The sequence below is a fragment of the Anopheles moucheti genome, chromosome 3, assembly GCF_943734755.1.
Source record: "Anopheles moucheti chromosome 3, idAnoMoucSN_F20_07, whole genome shotgun sequence".
Taxonomy (NCBI): domain Eukaryota; kingdom Metazoa; phylum Arthropoda; class Insecta; order Diptera; family Culicidae; genus Anopheles; species Anopheles moucheti.
Genome location: NC_069141.1, coordinates 42,610,787 through 42,632,299, shown reverse-complemented (window position 1 = coordinate 42,632,299; position 21,513 = coordinate 42,610,787). Strand labels below are relative to the sequence as shown.

Sequence of the window (21,513 nt, the reverse complement as noted above, 5' to 3'; positions counted from 1 at the left end):
TTATTTCAAGTATAACATTTTCCTACAAATTGTCCTGAATTCTATTAAACAGGGCCTATTATATATTAATTACTATTAAATTTATTTTTTAAATAATATTCATTATTTAAATTACAAAATAATACAAAGTCATGAATTTAAACAATGAAATGAAATCAAACATTGAATTATACTTTATCAGATTTATTTGTGCTTCTACAATTCTGATAATTATCATATTTGTAATAAATCTTTCGAATAGCCAACACTGTGCTCTCCGTTGTTGGTGAATTTTGAAATCCAGAGTAAACTGTAAAACTCTTAACTGTCAAGAGCATTATCTCCAAACATACGGGCTGACAATTAGATTAATGGAATTTCCTCACAAACTGCTTCATTAACAAGGGCTGCCAAACAAGATTTTACACTTTGCATGCCCGAATATGTTTACAGCATCATTTGCCCCACTGTCTCACTAAGCCTGAAACGAAAATCCTTGTCCTCACACTAAACGTCACGAAACATCCATAATGTGTATGACGCCAGAGTTTAAATTCTCGAAAAAGTCAGCTTTCGTACAGCTTTTCATAACAATACTAAATTCTAATGGCGCAAATTAGAAATATCTCATTACCGCTACTTTAAAATTAGGTCTCTTCAACTTAAAAATGCAAACGAATTTCATTTGCATATTTTGACCCACTACAAGTATCTGTCACTTATATTCAGGTGTTAAAGAGCATAATTATTAGCCAACACACTTTAACGAAAATGGAAAATAATGTGAGTAATTAGATAAACGCCGAAACTTGGTGCAATGTATTCAATAGGCGCTAAGAAAGTTACTTAATAAACCAGTTCGTAGAGACATTGCTCTAATCTTATCGCTGTTCGGTTTCCTGAGCCATTTTGTTATGGATTATTTGAGCTATAAATCACATGATAAATAAACTGTAGTGGTTAGACTCAGATTTATCTAGGCGTGTATCTTTTAAAGCGGAGCTATTAATTAAACCAGCTCAAGGATTGATGAATTCCAAGACGCTTCAACCAGGCTGCTCAATTTATAATTTCCACCTTATTTCATCATTCCTGTTTGTACTGGTGAAACTGTACACGGTTGTTTAAAACCTTAGGTCTACTGTAATTTATTTTCTTTTTTTGCTCTTTTCGTGTTATGTTTTTCAACAATAATAAATACAATCGTCGGGTTACATGAGTTTGCTCGTCTATAAAATAGGATTAATAATTTAAATATATTTTCATCTGCTAATTTTATTGAAGATTGAGACCAAAGCATATTCTTGTGCCGTTAATATTGGTGACTCAAAACGTAGAATGTGTATCTTTTTACTTCATCAGCCTAAGGCCTTTTAAATAATTGTAAGAAATGTTAAATAAAATCAGCACCATTCGCTGTGATATAATCATTTTAAACGGCTCTCACACACAAATTCCGCCGTGATTTGCTGTAAGCATAACAAAAGGTACAAAAAATACACAAATTCACACAACGCGTCGTCTGCCGTTCGTGGAACATTTTTGGGCACCGAGAGAAAGTAGGTCTATTATAAAAACATTATTCAGAAATTAACTTCATAAACAGCCCGCTGAGGGACTGCTAAGTGGAAACTCAAACAAAAATGTATTGTTTCCCTATCCCCTTGCTTGGGGTTTTTATTTATCCCGTTTTTTTACCATCCTGCACCGAAAACCTCTCCCATCGTAACACAGCAGCTCGAGCGTAAGCGGATAGAGTTCCGTTCGAGTTCTTTGTTATGATTTTTGTTAGGATTTTGGTTATTTGTTGCCCTAGGACACTATGTCATGGGCTGGATGGTTTCGGGTCCGACGATTATCATTCCGAAACGTAGCTCTTCGGTTGTGGAAAAAGTTTCATTATGCATTCTGAAAATTAAACGGATGAAGTCGATAGTACTGTTTTTGTTTGTGTTGTGCTCGTTAGAACTTACCAGAGTAATGCTAAACAAAATGTTGAGCAAGTTTTACGAACGCCTAACTGATGTCGGTCGCTTTTGTTGCCTAAAAACATTCGATTGCTTTACACGAAAGATATAATATATAAGCTAAAGCTGAGTAATTTTTGCACATATCAATGTGCATAATTATGTTTTTTTTTCAAATATTACTACTATTTCATACGATCCCATTGGGCAATGTCAAAATAATAGCTAGCTTTCAACATCATGTACATCATATGACATCATGTTATATATATCATGCACTGGTGTGTATACCACTATCATGTGTTTTTATCTAGATAAAACCAGCAACCGTGTGCAATTGTTGCCGAGAACTTTGTCGTGGCTTCATTATCATACCAAAACTGCATCTTTCTGTTTGAACCCGCCGAACCGTAACGCTTTAAAACATTTTCTGCAATCCGCAGGAACGGGGGTTGTGCTGTAGTTTAAAATGTCCAAAAATATTGTCAACAGCTGTCATCCACAGAGGGAGATTTTTCGGTGCAAATCTTGCACACACTGTCGTCCAGCCAGCACGGTTGCTGCCCTTGGTTCAAGGTAGTGGAAAACTTGGCAAGACGCGTTGTAATGTAGAACGAAAATATTACTGCTCTACTGGGCAGCGGTGCGGAGACCCAGAAGCAATGTGAACATTTTTCACTTTTTGCCTGTTTCACATCAGGCCGTTTGGGTCTGACGTCTGGGCAACGTTAAGTGCCGCCAGAAATGGGTTTGCTACTGTGTTCGGTGCATGACGTTTGGTGAGAGTTACCAGTATGAAAATGGGAGAAGTCTTCATGGCGCAGTGCAATCTTTTCGGATCGTAGCTTTTTCCAGCAAAACATCGTAATTTAATTCGTTCTTTTCTTCTGGCCCTTTCATGCTCACCGTAAAATAAACATTATGCTACTACATCCAGCCAACAATGGAGCTGTGAGCAAAAACGCAGTCAAAATAGTCAAGTAAGAATGTGCATTACTGTCAAGACCACAATAGTGTGTTTGGTGATGCCAGAGTATTCAATTTGCTCTGTTTATCTGGTGTCTGCTAATGTGTATGAAACGCGTGAAACCGATTATTTGGATGGTCGAATCGCAACTATGCTGTTTCTACGACTGAGCTGAATGGGATTGATGGGGTTAATTAGCAGATTACTATGGAATTAGCTATTTAGCTATTTTCGTTGTTTCAAAATTAGAAACATGAATAATAGTTACTGCAATAAATGTGTTAACTGAATAGAAATAACAAAGTCCACAGGTAGCCTTCAGGGCTCAGTCAATGAATTTGTTCAAAACAGCGTTTTTTCGTCGTTAGAATTTCGTTTTTTCAGCTATGAATGTCCATCAAAAAGTTTTAAAAGATTTAAAAGACTTAAAAGTCTGCTTTCAAAAAAGTTTAAACTTTTGTTTCTGACAGCTTATAGCAAAACGCCGGTGGGTACTCCACACTCGCTATTTTTTACTACGCTCCAAAGTAAGCATTGTAAATACATAGTTTTATAAGCACATGTACTCTTGCACATGCTTGCTTTCAAATGAAAACACTACCAATCAAATATAGCATATATAGAGTACTTTTTCTCCTAAACTTGATATTTCTTCCTAACTTTTCCTAATTTCATAAACAAATCAACAAAGTACAGTTGGAATACATCTAAGTTCATTTATGTCAAGTAACAGTTGACAGCTAAATTGCTTATCAGTATCAACAGTATCTTATCTTTTGCGGCGAGTCCACATCATTTAGAGGACGGTGCCGTCTCCTTCAGATCTAAAAAACAAATTACTTCCACACCTTTACACCACAATCAAAACTGCGTAGCGCACAGAAATGTAATAAGCATCATCTAGCTGTACATCTCCCGCTTTATCCATTTACGCGTCGTTCTTCATTTTTTCGGACAGATAGATTAAATGAAATGTCCACCGAACGAACGGCCTCCTTTTTTCGTGACAGCATCACCAGAACAGCTACGGTAGCTAGGGCTGAAGAATCTTTTTGACGTGGCATCGAAATGATTTATTTTCAAGCTCAGGGACGGTTTACTCCAATGAAGCGTTAAAAACATCGGACCCGTGTCTTTTAGCGCAACAGCACCCGTACAGTGTGGCCGATGATGTGTCTTTTTCCTCCCTCTCTCTCTCTCTGTACAACCTGGAGATGGCGAAATATGTCACACCGAGTGTTTGACGCAAGTCCGCCTGTTGTCGAGCCGAACACGGAAATGGATGTTGCGTACCAAATAGTCTACCACATTTAGAACTGTATCTGTCCAGTTATTTCTACACTCTGTCGACCATGTCATTTAGCAGGCCGAATGAAATGTGACATTATGATACCTAAGGCTGGTTCGCACTTATCCTGAGAACATCGGAGAAAACCGAGTGTCCTGCGAAAGCAAAATTCTCATCTAATTCAGCAACAACCTTAAACTACAGCAACGCTACGTCCCATGTCAGTTGGTTTGCAATATTTGACCTCTCGTCTAACGAGTGTGATGACAGTGAAATATGCTCAATAATTACATCCGTATAGCACTTTCTCTTTTATCATTGGAACATTTTCTTGATTTTATCTTTGATAATTCTTTTGTTTTAAGTGGAAAATGTCTCTTAAAAATCAGACACAATATTTACAAGTCGTCGATCCAATTTGTTACAGTTGTGTATAATTGTTCAGATAATTAAATTTTCATGATTACTATGCCGCAACTAGTGTCTTCTTACTTTATAACTTAATATTTGTTTGCATTAGGCTACTTGCTATCCAACCATAATGAGCTGCGTGTTTTCCACCATCAGTTGCAGAACCGAAATGGTCTAGCGTAGCGCATAAATGCTCACTTATCAATGATGCATTATAATTGTCGATAAATATTCCTCGTTCGATATTCTTCCACGTGTATCCTCCCTAATGCCACTGCGTATACTGTACCGACACACATGTACTGAGCAGGTTTCTTCTCCATTCTTTCTGTGTGCTTTTTAGGAGACAAAACACCGGCTGGATTCCCCGTCATCAAACAAATTCCCACAATTCGTGTAATTGAAACGGGTCATACGGCCGTGATGCAGTGCAAGGCAACTGGTTCACCACCGCCGAAGATCTACTGGATAAAAGACATGAAGCGAGTCGATATGACTAATCCACGCTACAGCATCAACAGTGAAGGTAAGCAATCGTTCCATTATCTCGTGCCTCTTAGTTCCCTTGTTGCAGTATTTGTACTTTCAGCATCGATAACCGTAGAAAGAAGACAAATACTCTGACGCAAGTAATACCGTCTAATGTAATGGTTCATTTGGGTTCGGAGAAACCAATTATGCGTTTCCCGTTTCCTCGTCACGCATACACGCACACACAAACACGTGCAACAGTTGGGAAGGAGTCGTTGGAGGCGTACGAATCGTACGTACAAAGTTACTCGGCAGCTGCTTATTTTACGTTTGCGTACCGTACCGTACACGATTAGATACTTTGGCCATGCAAACGTAAATGAGATGCTTGTTCATTACATTTATTATGGATTCGTTGCGGTTCCTCGAGCGGTTTACTCAGCGATTGAACCAAAGATTGTCCTCGCGCAACTACAACAATCGGTACCGTTCTGCATCATTTTATGCAACGGTCGCATATACGCAGCCTCTCACAAAGTTCTTGAGTATCACACTCAACCGAGTCCGAACAACCGGGCAACGAATCGTACTGGCAAACCAGAACCGATGCATCACTTAATATCGAATCCGACCAGAGTATGGCTGCAGGGTGAACTGGTAAATAATTAATGTTACTTACAAAGCTGTTTGTGCCAACGCAAACTGTACATCTTTATGCTTGTCCAACCTCACCCTACGCATCTGCCGTTTGCAAGCACATAGTCTCTATACACACACCACGGTGCAAACATGTGCAAAGTTCACTGTCCAAGCTGTGGTTAGCAGTTGAAACACAAATTTACGCTCTGAAATGTTCGGTGTCTTGTCTGGTAATGCTACTGCCACACAAGAAAGTTGTATGTATGGCAGTTGGTCAGGAAATGCTATCTTTTCGACCATCGTTTTTGGTTGTTTCCAAACCCCAAACGAAACACGAACCGTTTGGAAACGAAACATTATGTAAGTGTACTACACAGTTGGAGTGTTGCTTTTTCAACCAAAAAGTTACAAGTATTTATCGATGCGATATTAATCAAAAGAAGGCTGTTCCAAGTGTTCAAACCTATAGTGTATCGTTTGAGTACTCGATGTTAATGGAATAATTTATGCAGCTCTTGTTTACAAAGTGATAACTGGTCGGAGATACTATGATTACTTCGTAAAAAAATAGTTCTACAGTCTACGTTTAATCGATACAGATACAATGCCTTACAATATAATTACTTTCACGATGTAGCTTCGAATGGTTTTTTCGTTTTTAAAGTACTATCGATAATTTCTGTATGGCGCAACGATTATTCCCGTACGTTGGAAGTGGGCATTGATGTGAACAAGATCCTTTGGGGTCTGATGAACCACAACTACCTTTATGTGAAAAGCCGTTTTATATTTGAAGAGCCCACGCGTCCATACATTACGTTGCCGACAGCATCTTGCACGTCCACACATGTTCACGTTTGGCTGTTTACAGCAACCTTATGAATTTTCCACTAACCAATATACGGTCCGAACATTTCGGTATCATGATGCATTAATCATGGGCGAAAAGTTCCCATGCTAATTAATGAGTAATACGAACCCAGCCTCTCCTTCACCTAGCCCCAATTCACCCGCTCACATTACCCCTATCGCGAAATACTGATTGGAAGGGATTGCGGCCTCTCAATCCTTCGTTTGGATCGTTTTCGGGGTTTTTTTGTGTGTCTGAATTTCTCATCGATTCCACACCCTCTTTAACGGGGGAAACCGATTGGTACGGTTCGATTGACGCGAACAAACGATACGGGGATGTATTCCGTAGGGAGCCATATTTTTTACCACTTTTTATATTGAAATTATTTATGATTCACTCGGCACGGTCCAGATTTAGGCGGGACTCAGGGCACGCGGAGACAGAAATAAAACAAATGCGGTACAATGGTTCTGCTTACGGTTGTGCGGATGTTGGGTGTTCGGGGCTTTTAGTTTTGTTGGTTATTTGTAGGCATTTGCTGTATTGTTTATAAATGTTGCCAAATTTATGTCAATAAATTGGTCCCTATGGTTTGGAAAAGTGGGCAACTCGGTCACAACATCGGCAGTCACCACACGGTACAACCAAATTGATCGTTTTCAGCTTTATAATGTACAAAGTTGTTGCTACTCGATTAAACTTCCATTTGATGTACAATGACGCAATCGTACCGGAGTGTAGGAACACTAGAGCGGTTGCTGTAGCACGCTCTTTGCTATTTTATCCTCGATTCCATGAAACAATAAATTTAGAATTGAGTAACGTTAAATGTTATTTTTAATGAATGTTCTGTAGCTAAAATGTGTGAACGTGTTTAGCATTTTATTACATTTTGTTGTTTTAAGGTGAATTAATATTACTTCGAATAACAGAACTAAAATCAATCTAATATTGTTTCTAAAAAAATGTAATTTTGTAATTACATAACTCTTTCATAATTTTATAATTAAGAAGTGATATGCAGTAGGCATATTAGAAATCGATCATTTTTGTTACATTTTGTTGAAGCTGGAAGCTTTAATTGTCAAGCATCTTACTCTTTATTGACACTGCATCCTCCAGAGGGTTAAGCCTGTCATGGTCAGTACACTTATCACCGTACAAATGACCAAATACAATGTTCACACATTTTTCTTTCTAATTTCGTTAGATCGGTCAGGCCGTATCGATGTATTTTTACCAAGTAGCCGGATAGTCAGTCTTTGCTACAGGGGAACGGTCTAGATATATATTTATTATATATAATATTTATTATTTAATATATTTATATTTATATTAAATATTTTATTATATACCAGTAAAAATCAATGTTTGAGTTAAAAAACATTACTTGTTTGCATTACTAATTTACAAGAACTTCAAGTCTTAAAAAAATGTTCACAGCATTTATTGAAACATTTTATTAAATTTTTGGAACATGCCATAGACGACCCTATGCGATATTTGAATAAAGGGACCTTAACACTTAAATCGAAATTACATTTCAATTAACATGCGCATGCCATTTCTTAGTACTTGTTGTAATCGGAAAATGTTCCTTCATAGCAAATCCAACGAACCTACCACTATGAGTTAAAAGCTCTATGAGAGACCCTCTGAAGGTTTTGTTTTATTATTTTTTTTTTTTTTTGCTAAACAGACAGTGGTAGTGTTTCTGGTTTCGAAACATACAACACCCCTGGAAGGGCATAGCAGTATCTGACAGCAACAAATCATAGACAGCAATTTCACGGCAAGATAACAAGCGGCCACATTCCACCATTTTCGTGCCCCGTGCCAAATTTCATCCTTCTCGCAGTAAGCGTGGTCTTTGACCCCTCCGACACACATTCGGATGCATTCGGTGTGGCAAAGGAATCTGGCTCAAAATGGTGGCAGTGACGAAGAATCTCGGCTACCGTACACTGTACATTTCATCCTACGAGGTGTAGGTTTTTATGTTTTCCCTCTGTTTTTTTCCCTACTTTCACTTCTCCAATTTAGCTTCGCCCGTCCCGATTCGGGAAAGCACTCTAAAACCCTGCCGGCAACCGGAACGAACCAATTTCCATAAAAGTTCACATATCATCATCGTTAAATTGCTTTTCCCTTTGGTAACTTTCGTTCTAAAATCCTCCCGGCAGCGGCACTCCCATCAGCCATCAATTCATTTCCCCTGCACCACAAAATGGTCCACTCGAGCGGATTCCGGGTGGACTTCATCTTGGACCACAGATTGGTTCGTTATTTTTTTCCAAAGGCCGGAAAACGCGGTGTGCGGATCGTACATTCCTTCCCTCCCCCCTCGTCATGGGGAACAGGTCAGGCTGGCAGGATAGATGGATGGGAAGCAATTTCATATAAATTTGATTTCCACCTTTTCCCGCATCGGCACTGCTGGACTAAAAGCGCCCAATCCCAAGCCACAACGCGAACAAATAGGGATGGGAAGAATGGGAGGTACGGGAATATGTATGATTTTTTCACTCCTCCCGATCAACTTTATCGCTCCGGCCAGTTGAACAACGCCCGAACGCGCTTCCCCGCTTCCTCACGCTCTTCTAACATTAGTGCCCAATTAAACGAACTGCCTATCCACTTTTCTTAAATCGTTTTTTCCCACCCTTAACATCCACCACCCCACGGGCGGAGTAGACTGATACTGGGAGGTTTTATTTTTTTATATTCATCCCTAGCCATTCTCTGTTCCGCATTCCCATTCCCATTGCCTGCGCCCGCGGTCAACCACATCGAATCACATAGCAAGTAGCGTCGTGTGGTCAATGGTATCGTTGGCAATCGCCTTAGTGAAATCAGAGAATCCAATGAAGGACCGTACCAGCCTCGAGATGTTGCAGCCGTACGACCGTAGCTCATGAGCCCGGAATCTTTTTACGGTTTTGACAAAGCTTTCCATTTCGGTGTCCGTGTGAACCGCAGTAGCGGTAAGCATCCGATTTGCCAACAGAAGCAAGGCGACACCTCGCAGAGCATAAATCAAGCAAAAAGGAAAACTGGCATTTGGTTAAGAGGGCGGGAATTTGGGTCAGAAGCTGCATCTAACAATACTGTATCCCATTGCTTTGAACCTTGTGCCCCTACTCAGAGCACTAAACTTGTCTATTACTGCCAACAAGTATATGCAGAAACTACCTACATTTGGAACTAGAAATAACACGATACTGCCAGCATTGTTGAGTTTGATTTTTTGTTTTTCAATTTCTCTGAACGATTACTTGAGGATGGTGCAGTTTTCCTGCACTATTCCATGCACTATCTTTTATGAAGCATACCCTTGACATTGGTCACGATTCTCATTTTAACCATAGATATATGAAACAAGCCAAACAATTACTTTCAATAGCACGATTCAGTTCGTGAGAAAAAAATATATTTTCACGTGCACATTTTCTCTTGCCATCTCTGCGTGTAATGGAAAGCGAAACGCATTCAACATTTGACAAAAATAAATTTAAAAAAACCCTCATACTAGCACGTAACGCGAGTGCAGACGTAGGACGCAACGAACAAACATTTACTGTGCAAGTATATCTTCCTTCCTGTGTTCCTGGACGCAAACGGTAGTGACGGTTGTGTGGCTAGTGAAACTTTTCGGTTGGTTCTCCCGTTTCGCGTATGTCTCAAGCCCATTTAGCACATCGAGAAAATCCCATGCATAAATAACGGATAAATTTTCAGCACACATAAATTATGCATTTTTATGATAAAAATGGCTCCCACCAGCAGACACTCCTATGTGCAGCTTATTTGTAACTGCGGCTGGTTTCGGATGGTGGTCTCGGTAGTAAGTACCAAGTGCAAGCATGTACGGCGGACCGTAAGGTCACAAAAAGTAAATGAACTGAATGGGTCTTCAGGTTTATGTAACGAATCCGCATTTAAAAAGTGACGGTTGTGTTTGTGGAATATGTGCTGTAGGTTATGTATGTCTTTTTCGCCTTGACCATCACCTCCCCCGTGTGGAAAGGATGACACTCTAAATTAATGATCGTTCTGCGACCCTGGAGATTGAACTAAGACTAGAAAATATTTCACTTCGACAGTGAAACGGCTTCCGATTCCAAATAGGGACGAGTGTTTAGTGTGCTCGGTTAGTATTTTTAACTACAGCCACCGGAGCTAATCCGATCCACAATGAATAGGGAACGAATAATCAGAATCGTAACAGTTGGACACATATTGCCCATTAATGTGTCACTCCATCGCTGGTTTTGATTTTTTATTATGATCTACTTTTAACCTTCATAAAATGCTTTCTACAAAACGTTTACTAAAACCCACAGTAAACCCATACTCCCTTGGATCTGTTTGATTCGTAAAATAAACCGACGCATTAAATTTGAAAACCATGAGTCTTTTTGGTAAGTTAATCTACAAAGTTACGATCGAAGGCGACATATAAACACTACCGAAACCAAGGCACATGGAAGGGAAATCTCTAATGGATAGAGTTTCGGCTACGATTTTCGCAAAAACTTTTATTTACAGCATGCGTAAAAGTTAATGGTAATGCGGAAAGTATTTTGTGATAACACATGATCGGTATGAAATGAAAGCTATTAAAACCGAACATGGTAATGTGGGTATTGGGTCATTTGTGTGACATGAACTATATTTGATTTTCTAATTATCGTGTTTTTTTCATCACATGATACACTGCTCTCGTCATCAAATCAAGATACATTAGTCACTACACTAGTCATATCCTTCACAAGCGTACGTTCCTACAAAATATATTCGGTCGCTGTACAACTACAGATTACGATGTAAACATTTCCTCGCGTCTTATTGACATTGCTTTGGCGACAGAAATAAATCCCACAGACCAATCGTTCCGAATTGGTACGTCTTACTTCTGACTACGTTTGTTCATGCAAGTTTTCCGCCAGACGCAACATAAATTTGACGGTACATTCATGTGCACCATTATCGTGAAGAAAATTTATTAATGCATCCCCGATATTCGCGTCCTAGTACCACAATGAAACGTTTAGTCGATCAACTGATTGCTGATTCGTTCGGTTTTCTCTTTGTTATTTCTCTCATGCCATTCACAGGGAGTCTACAAATTGACAACAGCGAAGAAAGTGACATGGGCAAGTACGAGTGTGTTGCTGAAAATTCGGTCGGAACCGAACACACAAAGCCGACGCCACTGTACGTGAAAGTACGGCGTGTTCCGCCAACATTCTCGCGCCCACCAGAGCCCGTGTACGAAGTCATGCTAGGGGCCAATCTGACGCTCACCTGCGTAGCGGTCGGTTCGCCGATGCCGACCGTCAAGTGGCGCAAGGGCGTTGATCAGGATTTAACGCCAGAAAATGATGTCCCCGTTGGTCGGAACGTGCTGGAGCTGACTGACATACGAGTCAGTACTAATTACACCTGCATCGCTCGATCGAACCTCGGTGTCATCGAAGCTACCTCACTGGTCAAAGTTCAATGTAAGTGACAAGTAAACCCATGTCAGAAAGGGAAACGACCTTTCAAGCCCCTGGTTCAGCAATTTTGAGCTTGATGGATTGCTGAACCAAATAAAAGTGTTTTTTTTAACTTAACCGTCTTTCTTTTTAATTGTAGCATTACCAGCTGCTCCTACGGATGTAACAATATCGGAAGTAACGGCTACCCAGGTACGGCTCGAGTGGTCTTACAAGGGCCCAGAAGATCTGCAGTACTACGTTATACAGTATAAGCCAAAGAACGCAAATCAGGCAAGTATCATGCTGTAATAAATATACCTACTTTCGCTATCCAATAGCGGGAGTGGTTCATTTTTCCCAGATCCAACTACTCACCGGGAACTCGGCGTCATGAGACGACAGGAGTACCTAAGAATAATTGACATTTTTATTAATGGTTTTGAATGTTTTTGCTTTACTTTCATGATATTGTGCTCTTGACGCATGTGCTCTTGATGGTCTGTATTGTGTGACATACTACGTCGCGGACACGGTATCTGCGGACAACGGATCAACGATTGCACTGCGGTAAAATTTGCAGGCGTTCAGTGAGATTAGTGGCATTATTACGATGTTCTATGTAGTACGAACGCTGAGCCCGTACACCGAGTATGAGTTCTATGTTATTGCAGTGAATAATATCGGCCGAGGACCACCGTCACTACCGGCCACAACAACTACCGGAGAGACAGGTATACAAATGCTAAAATACAACAACAGCGCACTACAATAACTATTATAGATTAAATAACAATTTCATCATACAAGCTTAACCACGAAACACAATTAATCAATCTACAAACATGCAAGCTACATAGCGCGGCTGTCCGTTAAAAGTAGTATATTTTCAAATAGATTTCTATGTACTTAAACCTTTAATGGTATATTGAATCTAAATTTAAAATATAACAAATTGTCGGTTTGTTTGTTGTATAACAAGTTGCCATCGAACATCATATAATATGAAAAACAACTATGCACATCATCACTAACATCGTTCTGTAAGCTCACAGTAGATATTAAAATACTAAAAATACGGCGTTCAACGATGATTATGATGTGCGTAAAACACCCCATAATATGGTGTTAGTTTCCCTATGTCATTTGATTGGTTCTAGCAACAACACAAAGGGTATTTTCTTTCTCTTTTACGTCTAGTAATGCGTAATCTAGGATTATGCGTTGCGAGGCACATCGAACATATAATACCTTTCCCGACTCCGAAACTGTTCCACCTTTTTCGGCCAGTCGTCGACAGCCTTATACCACAATACCTCTAGGTTTATTATTTTCTTCTTGCTTGTTACGCGTGAACGCACCGAGAAGACATCCTTTGCTAGTGTTCGATACCGGTAGGAAAAAGCTAGAGCCTATCAGGCTCGTTCGAGGGACTCTATTTTCATTAAATATCAATCACTTTGCAGCCAATTATTCATTATTTTTGCAATTTATCTTCATTAAAAGTGAATGTAATAGCAACGAGTGGCAAGTCGTGAATCATTTTCAATCAGCATCAGCTAGACTTTTTCCTCTTCATGCTTCCAGTACATGGTCCTGGTCCAGTTCGGTATAGTTTGCGAAACGTGTGGGAATTTGCACGTCGATTAAACTTTATTGATTACCAGTGGCTGGAAAACTATATATTGTTTAAGCTGTGGTCTGTGCACTGCAAACACGTTCACAGATATTTATCACAGCTGATAAATAGATACAGTAGCGTAAATTTAGAGTTTATAGAACATTGATTGTTCATATAAATAAAACATGCGGATACTATTTTCTATCATTGTTCACGTATTGGCACTTAATAATGTTTGCCGTACTCATTTTTTTCACTTACGATACCTGAAAGACAGCTGCCGAAATCAAACAATCATTGAAACGTATAAAATAACATGCGTAACATCCGTGGTCCGCGTCGGAACGACAGCATTGGCTAGCTTCTCTTCTTGGCTGGCCTCAAACCAAAAGGTCTTAACTTTCCCGGTTATTATGAAAAGCATGTTTTCTCCGGAAAACCGCAATCAATCGTACAAACAAATATTTGGGGCCTTTTTCACTTCCCTTGATCCCCAAGCCGCAAACCGCACACACCACATGATGACTGATTGATCCAAATAGGGAATGTTTTGATTTGTGTGAATGTATCCTGACGGTCGCACACGGTACTGAGCCTAGCTTCGGAAGAATTGAACGAAGATACGCGTACGCCGCACGTACAGGGCGACTATTCCGCAAGATCTCGCTGCCAGAGCTACGGCGAGCAGTGCGAAAGGGAACGGCGAAAAGAATGGAGGTTTAACCGTGAATAAACAGCGAATTTGACCGGTTTTCGGTTCTTTTTTTTCTTTCCTCGTCCTTCCAGGCTACGGTGTGGCCCGTTCAGTTCGGGTCCGTTCGAACATAATGTTATTACTATTATTCGAAGAATATCATAATATTTACCACGTGTTTGCGTGTTTTCGCTCGTGTGCGTGTGTAAGCAGGAAGCGGTTAGCTACAAATTCATGGTGTGGAAAAAGCTTCACCGAAGACCATATAATTCATGAAGTTTATCTTTCATTTTGGATCGAAATAACACGCAGAGCTAGCTGCTGCTGCTGCAGGTTCGATGAGTATTTCGTTTATACCGCAATTTCACGATTTGCTTCTCTTTTTTTTACTGGCAAGGTTTTCTTTTGGCTAGCAAAGAAAACGGACCGCTGTGCCCTTTTTTTGTGACGCTCGTGCTCTCATCCTCCGTCACCGTCCGACTAAACGATCACTGAAGTCACAAGGCGCGGAATCACAATCGTTCTTTACCGTAAGATTGGTCCCGGTCCCGCTGCGTTTCGTAACGTCTTCGCATTTCCAACTCCATAAATCATGGGTGGTGCGTGGATGGCACGAAACAACTTATACACGGCTGCCTCTCGGGAATGTTTATTTTGCGAAGCGTAAGACTTGGTCAAACGCTACAGGATGCTAAGCAGCATGGCTTCGCACAACCAAACACATGTCCGTGCTGGAAAATAAATGAATTCACTCTTTTTCTCGTCGGTTGACGTTTAAGGGTCAGCCTTAGCTGAATTGATGGAACGTAATTTGTTTTGTTGCTCAGAGATTTTCGTCAACCAATGAAGATCGTACGAATTCCCTGCGAAGAATAATACAATGCGAACCACAGGTTTTGAACCGAAATACCCGAGGGAGGTATGGTTGGCATATAGACAGTAAATTAATATGAATTTCAAATAGGTTCCAGACTCTTTTACACATTTATAAGATCTTTATATAAATTTAACGACATCGAAATTTAAGAATACCTCGAAAGTAGAACAAAGAGTAACACACTTTTACACTATTCACACTACGAACTCGATATCTTTATTCTGTATACTTAGACTTCGTTTTTATCAACTATTTTTCATGCCATCTCCCCAAACTCATGATGTGCGCGTCAAAAACTCGTTTACTATTGATAATCAAAAACAAATGCAATACTTCTATCTGCGTGATCCATTTCAAACCCTTCGATTACGCGCAACGCGGTCACAATAATGATTTTGGTTTGGATTTTGAACTTGAACAAAATTTATCTTAAATCTCGTTCGTCTTCGCACAACTGAAACGTGCCTGCTTCATCCAACACACAAAAACACCCGTGCGACCGTACCGGAATGTAAGTGAAACAATTTTGCTCGTGCCAAGTGCATTTTGGTTTTTGTATTGGATTTGAAACACTTCTCTCGCAAACCTCCCACGAAACATTCTCCTTACAACGAGCATACATTCACCTACTCAACCATAGGCCATTAAGCACGGAAAGCTGAAAAGTAATTTTAAACGGTTGGGCTGTTTTTTTTTTCGTTCGCTAAAGATTGAAAAATTAGTATATTGTTTCTACTGCATTTAACAATGCTTGGGAAACCAACACACTTTCGTAGAAGAACATTTCGACACAAGGAGAGTGTTGTGGCAACGGTAGATTATAAGCTTTCCTGGTTTTCAGTCGTTGAGCGGTGAATGTGATGTGATAACCTCAAAACAAGATATTTCCCAACAAACCAACTTTCTTCCCCCTAGAGAAAACATGCACCAGTTTTGCGTTACTAATTTTTTGTTTTGAATTTTTACTTTTTCAATATCAGGTAGAAGCTGCAGTGTGCAGCAAACACATAAACACATTCTTGTGGTTTTTGTTTTAGTACATTAGTACATTAGTATTTATAACAATTGTGCTTTTTATGTTCAACGACATTAGAATTTTTGGAATGCGTTGGTTTTGCAAGAGCAACGCAAAAAACATGCACAATTTTTATGCTAGAACTGTAGACAAACTCCACTTCACGTACACATTTTGTACTTGTTCGGTTTTCTATTGCACCAATTGTTTGCAATGTTTTTTTTTTTGTTTTCTAACCGCACAATATATGATGCAAAACTCTAAATTTTATCTCATTACATATTCACTGTTTTCATTCCCAATTTTTGCCCTCGTTACGTGCTCATCATTGCGATTTGTGTCTAACCAACAATGATAGGCGATTCCGTATATGGAGGTTCCAGTAAGTAACAACTTTATAGCGACGGTTACCCGTAGTTTTCGGTTTTTTTTTTTCACATAGCTATCTGATTCACCATTCACGTCGGTGTTATGTTTTGTTTCATTTTGTCTTTTGTGACCGTCCATTCTACACGGTAGATTGTGCTTTGAAACAAGTTCCTCCTCAATTTCACAAAATTCGACTTTTTTCACCTATTTGTCAAACTGAAGCACGGTTTTTTTGTTTTGTTTTGTTTTGTTCTGTTTTGTTCTGTAGTGTTTGCGACTGGCAAAGTTTTGTTCCCGTAGAGTTTGCGATCAGTTTTTGAGCAGTAAGATGTTTACACTTTTTCACTTGTTTGTATGGTGTGTTTCAATCAGTTTTAAATTTTCGCCAGTTTTCAGATCAGCATTTTCTTTCCCAGTTTCACACCGCCTTAAGCGTTTACTCCACCTTTCTGCTTACGTATTTACAATAGATACTGTTTCTTACACTGGTGCGCGAAGTAAGAATATAAAAGTGTGTCATTCAGGGTAATTTCAGTCAAGTCGCAATCTACTTCACGCTATACCCAATAGCGATTGCTTTCGATAGTCCAGAGTATCTCGAACGCTCTCGTCACTGTGTACCACCCGCGTGTTTCCCTTCGGCACACCAGGATCTTTGCCAGATGGAAAAGTTTTCACTCTGCAACTGTCCAAAAGATAAGCTTCCAGCTATGCACTGAACTTTTCCAGTGATACATCCACCGCCTGCACATCGGTACAACCTTGTTGCCTACGTTGCCTTGGCTTATCGTCATACCGCACTCCGGTGTGCGGGATTTCCCGCCCGTGCCGTGCGCAGAATGTTGCTGTTCTATTGATTTCATCGTCAATACTTTAGTGTTCTGCCGTATCGTATTGTCGACTGTTTGTAGAATATGTTCCATTTTCTCACAAACGCCTTTCACCGATTGCATACTGGCGCCTCGTTTTACGTTCTACAGCATTTTCATAATGCACCAGTGGGAAAATGTACTTTTGCTAGATGTCTTATTTCACCGGCACAACATCTCTAGCACTCTACAGCGCCGTGGGCAGAAAAATGGACAGTTTTTTGTTGTGTGCTTTTGTTTCTTGCTGCATGGTTACCTACCGCCAGCTTCTCGCAAACTTTGCATTATCCACCTGTCCGAGTCCGGTTCAACTGGTTCATAGGAGCCGCAGGGCAGATATTTTCTGCAGCAAATATTCAATTTAACAATGGATAGCAACTTTTATGTTAGTTTCCTTCGAAGTTTCCTGGACTACCGGCATAGCCTTTTAGCTCCTCGATCACACTTTCCGCAGTCTTCTTTCAAAGTCTTCCCTTCCATGAATGTTTTATTTCACTCCATACGGCACAAATCTTTATACGCGTGCATTTCGATGCAAGTTGCATATTCGATTTATTGAGTGCCATAAACATGTTGCCTTCACTGATGTATGCACGGTCCGCTATAATAAAAATATGTTCTTATTCACTTTAATCGCTTGTCAACAAATTGCCCAATGCATGTTTCAATAAACTGTCTACTATTGTACATATATTTTTTATTTGCAATTTTGTTTTTTAGTTTTACGTTCAAATTCTTGTACATTAATATGAGTAAACATAACAAAATAAAAATGTTTTCAAATGGGTTTTCCTGCTTACCTCATTCTTTTATTATTCATTACTTTACTTATTCCCTGTACTTCAGTGTAACTTTATCTGTTCCATTTGCTTTGTACATTATTGTACATTTAATCAAACTAAAGCATGCTTCATTACATTTATATAGTTAGTTCGTATTACTATTATTATTACTGTTCTACGTAGTTCTAGTGGCAGGTTGGACTTTCCAAGCTAAGCGAGTTAAAAATGGTGGAAATGGTGGCTTATCTTCTTTTCTTCGTCCGACGATAACTACTTACAGAAATGGAAAGTGCTCCAAGAAACATCGAAGTGAAGCCGTTAAGCTCGTCGACAATGCTTATTACGTGGGAACCACCTGAGACTCCTAATGGACAAGTAACCGTGAGTATCAGCAGCGTAGGGTAGACGTAAAAGTACTGAAAGTTGTCGAGGATCGGCTGCACGGCCGACAAAGAAATCCATTACTTCCAATCGTGCAAGACAAATTTAATAACAACTTTTTTTTTGGTGGGTACCAGCGGTAAAGCCTCGGGAAGGTTAAAATGGTTTCTATATGTATTTATAGCATTTTCTGCGTGTTTGGTAAAAGAACAGTGAAGAGGAGTGAGGCTTTGACATATTTATTTCGCCACATTTTATCAATGTAAAGGCATCTTTTGCTAGCCATAAATAGGCCATTGCGAAAAATATGGATAGATATACAACACACACTCGCATTCGCGTTACTAATCGATCAATAAAAGGGCTATCATTTATACACTCGATTAGCCTTCATTCTAAACACGCACGCATCCGTAATGAACAATCGGCTAATTGATATATCAGACGTGTTCATCATTCACTTAATGAGTCAGTTTTTTGTTTCCATTTACTAATAAACAGATTAGCTATGCAGATTGTTTTTTTTTTCATCCCTGAACAATTATTCCAATTTCACCGTTTTTTATTCCAGTGCAAGAAGTATTAAAGTATATTGGAAATATTATAGCGTTTGGACATTTCAATCCAATCAGTCTGTGCGATGTAAAATATATATTATTTTGTTTTTTTTTTCATCAATTTGGACTGGGAAATTAAATTGGATTTAATAAAATAATTATGTTCTTCGTTCAACAACGGTAAAACAGCCGTCAAAAAGATATTTTGTAAGCATTTTCTTCCATCATGAAAGATCCGTCCAGTATGTCTGTATGTCCATCATCTGCCCAACAATAGATAACGAACTATCAATAATTGTATCGGTCGAGAGGCACAGCACAGAAGCTCACATTTACGTGGCAAATAATTTATGAGATGTTTCAGCGTAATTAACAGTGAATTATTAATGCAATTTGGTGTAATTTTACATGACCATCGGAGAACATCGCAGGTCAACCATAAGACCACCTAGGCTCAGATGCGTTTTGTGATGCGTGTGTCCGATAATGGCCACCGCCACCGTTGTGGTAATGTCTGGTGACTTGGTTGTAATGAACGTTTTATGGATTTGTTGATTAATATGATCATTAAGGTTAGGGACTTTAACAAGCTAGCCTACGAGTATGACGAAATTAATTATGTTTACTCTAGCTCAAGTCTATTGTTATGTAAATATAAAGCGTGAAAATTAAATTATGTTACAAATTCTTCACAACGTATAGCTAAGGTGATATTTCTGTTTTTTTAAATTTAAATTGATTTCATATAGCATGTTTAATAATAATAAGTAACCGAATATTCTGCATACTGCTTTTATTTTAATAGGGATACAAAGTGTATTATACTACAAATCCAAATCAACCCGAAGCATCTTGGGATTCACAGATGGAAACCAACGACATGACGACCATTTCGGAATTGACTCCGCATGCTATCTACACCATACGGGTGCAAGCATTTACCTCTATGGGTGCCGGTCCCTTGTCCAATCCGGTACAGGTCAAAGCTCAGCAAGGTAAGTCTGTTTATTAATGAATCGTTGTATGTCCCACACAGCATGTTATCAAGAACGAATATTCATACGCAAAACATGTCGTACATCATATTTTATCACATGTTATTTTTACTGGGCTAAAGTGGTAGTATAAGATAAATAAATGTCAAATGAACTACCAAGTCGAAGAATCCGTCGAAAGCATCACGTAGTAACAAGACACAGACATCTGAAAGAGCCGAAGAACTTTGACGCAGTGAGTGACAAAACGGTTAGATAGAATCAACTTTACGCTCAATTTAACAGATTGTACCAAATCCGGTCTCTTTCTTTCAACTACTCTGTCGGTAACAACGAATCCGTCATGTCGTTCAGCGAATAAAACCGCTTGAGAAGCTAATTTGATTTCCGTCCAGCGAAGTTTAACTATTTTCTTGAAATTATACGCCGCTTTGGCGTCGTCTCAACCCGGACTTGTGCATTCCCGTTTTCAATCCCGCCAGATGTCACCAGTAACACGAAGCCATTCATCTTCTCAGCGCCCATCGCATGTTTTCGTGAAACAATACGCCGTTTCAAGCATAACTGTCATTGTGACGGCAAGAAAAGCCATCAAGTTTCTTTACAGATTCGGTCAAATTAGACATAGCGCTGCAACAATATTCAAGAATCCTCATTTTGCAGCGCCCTTTGACACGAGAAGGCAACTTTTTGCGCCTCGACGAGTTTTCCTTGCGTTGGAACGCGTCGAGAATATCTGCAAGTGTCCTCCGGTTCGGAAAGCATAATGACAATCACACAAAGCCCCCGATCCATGTAGTGGAATGAACGTTTGCCATTGTTTTCGTCCCGGGGCGGTACAAAAGTTATTTCAATTTAACTTTTCCCTCAAATCAATCCAACACTATCTCTTTCCGTTTTGTTCCCTGCTGGCGAAGATCTCTAGGTATCTAGGTTAGGGAAAGTGTGACGAAAGTATGCTATCATCGCGGCATAAAGAGCACTGTCTGAGATTGACTAATAAACTTAAAGGACCAGTCCGGCTGAAATGCAGAATCAGCAGCACTGTCACTTTGACATCGCAACTGTCCATTTCATGCTGCGCCGTTCATTGCACATTGCCAACTAATGAGACAAAAGGCCAAGAATAATGGCCTTATCAGATGGGCTCCTATTTAATAGTCCATCGTTTGGAATGAGAAAATATGAATATGCATCTTGAAGTCTTGGCACCTTTTAATTTATTTCAGAAAATACATTCAGCTGAATTCGAAAGTTGTGCTCTCGTGTGTTTAGTACAGAGTAGAATTTTGGGAAAA

At 39.5% G+C, this 21,513-nt stretch overlaps 1 protein-coding gene across 1 annotated transcript in view; it reads left to right on the top strand.

Moving 5' to 3' along the window:
* The window catches only part of LOC128305486 (tyrosine-protein phosphatase Lar), a 201,212-nt gene that overhangs the window by 142,382 nt on the left and 37,317 nt on the right, over window positions 1-21,513 (top strand). Inside the window, exons 8-14 of the mRNA XM_053042957.1 lie at window positions 4,956-5,138; window positions 11,693-12,079; window positions 12,216-12,349; window positions 12,639-12,789; window positions 16,621-16,644; window positions 18,563-18,663; window positions 20,026-20,215. Of these exons, the coding sequence (XP_052898917.1) occupies window positions 4,956-5,138; window positions 11,693-12,079; window positions 12,216-12,349; window positions 12,639-12,789; window positions 16,621-16,644; window positions 18,563-18,663; window positions 20,026-20,215 (1,170 nt within the window). The remainder of the gene's footprint in view (window positions 1-4,955; window positions 5,139-11,692; window positions 12,080-12,215; window positions 12,350-12,638; window positions 12,790-16,620; window positions 16,645-18,562; window positions 18,664-20,025; window positions 20,216-21,513) is intronic.